This window comes from Miscanthus floridulus, chromosome 3 (genome assembly GCF_019320115.1).
Source record: "Miscanthus floridulus cultivar M001 chromosome 3, ASM1932011v1, whole genome shotgun sequence".
Taxonomy (NCBI): domain Eukaryota; kingdom Viridiplantae; phylum Streptophyta; class Magnoliopsida; order Poales; family Poaceae; genus Miscanthus; species Miscanthus floridulus.
This window is the reverse complement of record NC_089582.1, coordinates 137,613,846-137,621,257: the sequence shown is the minus strand read 5'-3', so window position 1 is coordinate 137,621,257 and position 7,412 is coordinate 137,613,846. Positions and strand designations below refer to the sequence as shown.

The window sequence follows — 7,412 nt, the reverse complement described above, 5'->3', positions numbered from 1 at the left end:
CCCCAACCGTGTCGATAGGGAAAGAGCAGCGAGGAGAGGTCCGGCATATCCTCGATCGGAGAAAAGGGGTCAGACTCGGACTATGGTTCCACCACGGCCAGGCCTTCCGGTCAGGGCTCACCTAGAGGTCTGGCGAGATGGAGCCCACCCCCAGAGGTCGGGCGAGGCAGAGCCCCCGACCCAGAAGTCGAGCGAGTGTGAGGCCCCCCGACCTAGAGATCGGGCGAGTGCGGAGCCCCCGACCTAGAGGTCACGCGAGGCGGGGCCCTCGACCCAGAGGTCGGTCGAGTGTGGGCCCGCCCCCAGAGGTTGGGCCTTTCCACCCCTCACTCTAAAGGTGCCTGGAGCGGTTATCGAACCCGTTGGTGAGACAACTTTCGAACTCCTAGGCCTAGACGAGCCGTAGGAGAGTTTTTAGCTCCGTATCCGTCTTACCTGTGACGGGTCGTGGCCTGTTCGGGGAGGCCCTGGTCGGAGGTGCCGGTCGGGGACCGGATCATGGTCTTGGCCTGTTATTGTGTATCTGGGCTGGTCCAGACGTGTGTTGTCGTTGTGCCGCCTGCTGGGCCGAGTTTTGTAAGGAAGTGGGTCCATTGGGGACCCCGGGTTTATACCCCCGACACTACATACTCCCTCCGTTCTAAATTATAAGTTACTTTGATTTTTTTGTACATCCATTTTGCTATATATCTAGATAAATAATATGTCTAAATACATAGCAAAATGGATCAACCAAAAAAGTCAAAGAGACTTATAATTTGGAACGGAGGGAGTATTAAAGAAGTATAGCATGAGTTACATTGTATTTTATTAGGTATTCTAACCGAATGTTTTTTCCCTCACAGCGGTTACATGTCCAAGTTCTCCAACTGCAATAGTGTTGAACATTTTCAAGTAGATCGTTTCTGAAATGCTCAAAATAAAAACAAAATGAAATGCTATGTGCACTTCTAAACTTGTATGGTCAACAAATTCGCATGTAATAACTTTTTGGTAAAAAACTGAAATACATTCCGTGTAGTTTCTTCTATAAGAAAAGTTTTGTGCATATATTAGTTTTAGTTAATGTTTTTAGGAGAGATGCTCTCGTACACTATATGAATGTGCAAACTTGCGATTTCGAGTTCACGTTTTTAGTTTTTCTTAAATACGTCCAACTATATAGCAAAACTAATGTATATGAAAGAAACAAAACGTCTTATAGTTTAAGTAACTTAGTACTCTTATAATATATGAAATGGCTATTAGCCATTAGACTTTCGACCCCATCCTAATTGAGAAAAATATTCCGTGTTGGCCATTTGTTAGGTGGAATATATATATATATATATATATATATATATATATATATATATATATATATATATATATATATATATATATATATATATATATATATGGTGCACATTCATAGTAGATTTATAGATGGACTTTGTCACAAAAGTTAAGATGCAAACTCAACCTAAAAAATCATACAAAAATGTTAAATTCCATCTGAACCTAGAATTTGTTATTTTTGTATATATTTTTTACAATACAAACTTTCATCTCAACTTTTGTGTGCAAGCACATTTATAGGTTCACTATGAATATGCATCGTTTTATTTCTTAAAAGTATACTTCCCGTGAGAGTTTGTACTGAATACTTTCAAGGCAAACGGAAGGGCAGCAACTGCAACTAGGCCTCAGCATGAACCCGCACGCCGAAAACAAGAACGGCTACCATTATTATCACAAAACTGAAACGGTCTGAAATTACTAATTTTCTGTCCCAAAATAAGTGTATTTCTGGCATGAAACAGAAGTAGAAAAAAAAAAGAGTATCAGAGGTGACTGTAAATTGCCAGTTTTCATAAAATTAGTGCACACACCGTAGTCATCACATAATTAAATTTTCATAAAGAATAAGCTGCGACCCAATCATCCCAGGACTTCGTCGTTAGTTTCAAGTGTAAACAAAGCCAAAAACAACTAGAAGTCACGTAAGAAGTGGGGCCATGCAGATGCTACAATTTTTATAAAAAAACAACTGACATTTTCGGATTTTCAAACAAACAAATAGTATGACAGCCTTATTAGCAAGTCCTAGAATCAACCCTGCGAGCAAAAATGATGATTGAGAAACTGAAAATTGCTTAAGAATCCTGGTACATCCAAGTAATTTACAAGCTACAATGTCCGTGCTCTCCAAACGGCCAGCAAACTCAGCACGAACTGCCTATCAAAATGAAAAGAACACCAGCGTCATATAAAGTCAGGAGAAACAGCCAGGAAAGCATAACTAGCAAGATGCCACACTAATTGTCAGGGTGAAAACAGAACCACTACATGGGGCGAAATCCAGTAGATGGACCAGTACTTACTGCTTCAGTACACAGGATTGTATTCTATGCTATAAAGCATCTCTCTTCGATTCTCACCACCCATTCGGTAGTTGAACTGCTTAGCCAGGGATTGGACTCTCTCGTCACTATCAAAGTCTGATTCACGAGAGCACCGTCTTCGAACCTTCCTTAGGGTATCCTTGGAAGGAGTGAAGCCAGCATCAACCTGAACCGAACATAATTAGAGAAAAAGTTTCCATGTGAAAATGCATCTTAAATTGTAGTTTGGACTAACCATCTCATCAATTATGGCAAGAGCAGCTTTTGGATCTTTGTTGGCAAGATGGGCATCGACAAGCAGGGAGTATGTTGTTGCATTTGGCTTAACACCAAGAGTTAATACATGCTGGAACACATTACATGCTTCTCCTGTCTGCAATACAAAAGGGCAAATGGATTTGAAGGAATTGTTGCGGAACAAGTTAAAAAGAGGCCATAAATTTTATCATACAAATAACGATACCTGTTTCAACTTTCCAAATGCACACAGAAGGGCATTGTATGAATGAATGTCAGGCGTGAGTTCAAATTTTTCCTTAATAGCCACAAAAGTTTCATAAGCTCGATTAATGTCCCAAATGTTTGCACACCCTAATATAACACAGTTGAGAGCAGCAACAGATTTGTATGGTGGATCTGCACGACTCAGATTCTCCAACTGAACATAAACCTGCGGAGAGGAATTTATGCGATTAGGGTTCCGTCCTACTCCCTCCATTCCAATTGTAAGTCGTTCTGGTTTTTCTATATACGTAGCTTTTATTACGTATCTAGACATAATGTATATCTAGGAGCGTAGCAAAAGCTATGTATCTAGAAATGCTAGAACGACTTAAAATTTGGAACAGATGGAGTACTTTGCAAAATAAAAGTACAAATGGCCATCTTAATGAATCATGTATAACAAGTGGCATGAATATACCGAATCCAGTGTGCTAAAGCCATCTTTGCAGCAAGCAACAACAAGAGGATGCAAGGAAGTAAATGGTGAGAAGAGCTCTAAATCAATGTCCTCAGAGTTCCCATAGGCATTTTCAAATTCACGCAATGTACCAAAAGCCCTTTGAAGCTGGCCAATTGATGAATGAGCATAGATCTTGGCAAGATATGTCTCTGGGGTGGGTGCCCTTTTCTGGCGCAGGGACTTCCGTAATAGCGACCAAGCAGCATTCAAGAGGTCAGTACTAAAAGTTCTGCCAGCAGCACTCAGAGCTGATATTACAAGACCTTCATTAACTGACAGCTGAACAGGAGGTTGAACATTCTCACCACGAGCAATCCATCTTGCAAGAAATTCCAAAGCAAAAAGAGATAATTTGCTATTGTTAGCTTCAAATGCAGCTTCTGCTATGTCAATGCACCAGGCCCATTGTGGACACAAAACTTTGTTCTTATCAGTTGTCTGGAACAAAAAAAAAGACAGCATCATAAACAAGGCAGACAGATACTTTTCAAGTTGACATAAACATGCAAAAGGTTATATTCCAAAAATGAGAATGCCAAAGGTTCAAAGGTGCATAACCAAAAAAATAACACTGAGAACTGAGACCAGCTGCAATTAACAATCCCAAATAACTCAGGTCCACTAGATTAAGCATTCCAAGAATATGTACCTTGCATTTCTCTATAATTGATGCCAACGTGTCCAACCTCCCGGATCTCATACATGCTCGGATATAATCAGTGTAAACAGTTAGTGATAGCGTGTAGCCTGATTTAAGAATCAGATCCAAATACTTCAGAGATGAGTCAACAAGGTTCTGTCTAATAAGCAGGCCTACAACCAAATTGTAGGATTCATCATCTGGAAATGTTCCTGTTTGCAGCATCCTGATTTCAACAAATAGAGAATCATTTCATAGTCAAATGTAATGTAGTAGAGTCACAAAGTGACCTTGAAACAACAAGTTTTGGTACAAATTATAGTATAGGTTGTTAGGAATACAAGAAATTTAAAGGGGCGTACCCAGTGCAGAGAGCTCCCTGCTCTGTGCGGGGTCTGGGGAAGGGTGTTAGTGGCAAGCCTTACCCTCGCCTGTGCAATGCGAGGAGACCGCTGACTCGAACCCCGGACCTTACCGGTCACAGGCGGTAAGACTCTACCGCTTGCACCAGGCCCGCCCTTCGAATACAAGAAATTTAATGTGCATAAAAAACTTTTCCAATATTACCTTTGTTATATCAATGCTGCACATATTTCTTTAAGAAGTAAACTACAGCAGTGTAGATAAGACCAGTTTCTGGAATTAAAAACCTAACCTAAAAGGCGCTTTAATAAGTAAGGATACACTATGTAATGTAAAGGATACAGAGTTCCTATCGACCACACATCACAAATCCATAATATAGAGGTAGTCTGAGCAAGCCAAGTTTTCATAGAACCTCATGATCAACAACCTCCATACATCCATAAAAACAAAATGCAAAACCAGCCGACATCAAGCATGAGAGATCACGATATTTCCATTTCCCATCATTATGTGTGTCAATCCAAATTATATGCGGACCATGCCGTGTACCTTAGGTCAAGCTATCAATCTATTAGCCTATAATAACATACCAATATCCAAAGTAAAACAGGTAACTATACAAGTAATCATATCAGACTTGGCAACAGTTATCAGAATCAACCACATCCTGGTATCACAAAAGATAAATCAACACTGTAATCCATAGGTTCCCAGCAGATACTTGTATGGTTATACCATTATATAGTTTTATAGGTCCGCACCTAATAAAAGTATAGTAAATAAACTAGGTGCCGGAACAGAAATCAGAATACCTCATCCAGTGCACTTGGCAACGACAATGCCGCCAATACAAGAATAGCGCACTAACCGTTCAATGAGCTTCTCGGCGCCCTCGGACTCCTGCCCAGCTACCATGCTCTTGAGCACGAGGTTGTACGATGCAGTGTTGGGCTCGAGCTCGAACTCGCGCATGTGGTCAGCGAGATCGAGCATCTCGTGCGGCAGGGCCCCCGACATGAGGTTGGCACGGAGGTAGTGATTGAAGAGGTCGACGTCGGGGTGGTTGGGCTTCCCCGTGGTGGCGTCGAGGGAGCGCACCCAGTGGTCGAACAGATGCTTCATGTCCTCCCACCGCTGCTCCGCCATATACTTGGCGAACGTCTCCTTGAGCCCCGCGGCGTCGGGCGTATCGTAGAAGGCAGCCATGCGGTGCCGCGCCCCGAAGGGGCTGCCGACGGTGGGCAGAAGCGAGGAGGGCGGGTTGGCGGCGGCGGGGTTGCGCCAGTTCTGGCTGTAATAGGGGCTCCCCGTGCTGGGGTTTGGGGGGAGTGGGGCGGGGTCGGGGGCGCCGGCGGTCGGGTCAGGGGACAGCTCCGGCTGCTGGGGCAGCGCGCGTGAGGAGGAGATCATGGCGCGGAGGAGGAGGAGGTGGGGGTTGCGGTGGTGGCGTAGGAGGAGCGAGGTGGCCGCCGCCGCAGCAGCAGCCATGGCGGCGAGGGATTAGGGTTTTAGTGGGGTGGTGGGGGAGTGGCGGAGCGAGGGAGATGACGGCGGCTGAGATCTTGAGATGGGCGGGCGTGACGGGGGATTTTTAACGAGACTTTTTGCTGTGCGCCGTTATACCCCATGTCGCTCTGAAAAAATTCAGAGATCTTCAGCCTCACTACTTTTTTTTTTTTTTTTTCCTCCATGCCACTTCCGTCAATTTAGACTCTAACGCTGTCAAACTGTAGGTGTGAAAAGATAAAAATGCCCTTAAATTCAAATATGTTATTAATTTTTTTTAGCATCTTAATGACTTCAGATGAAAAAACTCAAAACTAGAAAGTTGTAGATCTCGTCGAGATCTATAATTTTCATATAATTTTTTTTATTTAATTCCACAAAAAAAATATGATTTTTCTAAGATATATTAATCGTATCAAATCATTTTTTTGCGGAATTAAATGAAAATAATTTTTATATGAAAATTATAGATCTCGACGAGATCTATAAATTTCTAATTTTGAGTTTTTTCATTTGAAGTCGCTAAGATGCTCAAAAAAATTAATAACATATTTGAACTTAAGGGCATTTTCCGTCTTTTCACACCTGCAGTTGACGGCATTAGAGTCCAAACTGACGGAAGTGGCATGGAGGACACGAAAAAAGTTAGAGTAGTGACGCTGAAGACCGCTGAATTTTTTCAGGGGACACACAGGGGATTACGATCTTTTATAATGACACACAGGGAAAAGCCTCATTTTTAACCTTTTGTCGTCGTTACGTATGACACTCTTTCGTTTTGCGCCCATCGCAAATAGCGTATATTTTTATCATTTTTTGCTGATACGGTAGGTCAGCCTGCCTGGAAAGGCTTACCGAGCATGCGAAATGACCTATTTACCTCTGCAACTTCTCTCTCCACTCGTTGATGCGTGGACCCCACACGTCAACTTTATCTTCAACCTCACGCCATCACCATGCAGAGAGGGAAGGGGGGACTCGTGCAGTCCCACTCGCGCTGCTGCCCCTCCTCGACATCCGGCACGCCTTGCTGAAACGTGTGCTCTGCCGCGCGCTTGTTCGGCAACAGGATCCGTACCCACTCGCCGTCGTCCCTTTCGCGAGGCGTGCGGAGTTCGCCCTGCCAGCGTACGTCGCGGTCGCTCTCATCGAAATCCGTCGTGATACGTACGGCTCCTGCCACACTCGCTCGGTGCTCTTGGGCTCTGCCCATTCACCATCTCTGCCATGGCGATAGAAGAGCTCGACGAGTTCGAGGTGCCGTGGGCGGAGACATGCTACACGCACGAGTCGCCGCCGCTTAGCTCGTCACCTATGCCAATGCAGGCGGCGCAGCCACCCGACACGCTCGCAGCGCACTCTCGGGCCGTGGACATGCTCGGCCCCAAGGCTGACCGCTCCTGTGCATTCGCTGCTATCAGTCGGCTGGCGGCGGTCGGAGGAGGCAGAGTCGGCGACGTGGACGTTGCGGGCGTCCGTTGACCCGCCTTCGAGCGACCTACGCCATCTCCATGACTTCGTGCTCCGGATGACCGGCTTCATTGAAGGATGA

General features: G+C 44.4%; 1 protein-coding gene across 1 annotated transcript; it reads right to left on the bottom strand.

Annotated features, from left to right (window-relative positions):
* Window positions 1–1,978: 1,978 nt before the first annotated feature.
* LOC136547132 (pentatricopeptide repeat-containing protein At1g26460, mitochondrial) lies at window positions 1,979–5,926 on the bottom strand. The gene is made up of 7 exons (XM_066539102.1): window positions 5,223–5,926; window positions 3,998–4,214; window positions 3,307–3,786; window positions 2,848–3,054; window positions 2,620–2,757; window positions 2,364–2,550; window positions 1,979–2,218 (listed from the first exon to the last, which is right to left on the bottom strand). The coding sequence occupies exons 1-6, from the start codon at window positions 5,840–5,842 to the stop codon at window positions 2,368–2,370; spliced, it is 1,845 nt and encodes a 614-aa protein (XP_066395199.1). The 5' UTR covers window positions 5,843–5,926; the 3' UTR covers window positions 1,979–2,218; window positions 2,364–2,367.
* Between the last annotated feature and the right edge of the window lie 1,486 nt (window positions 5,927–7,412).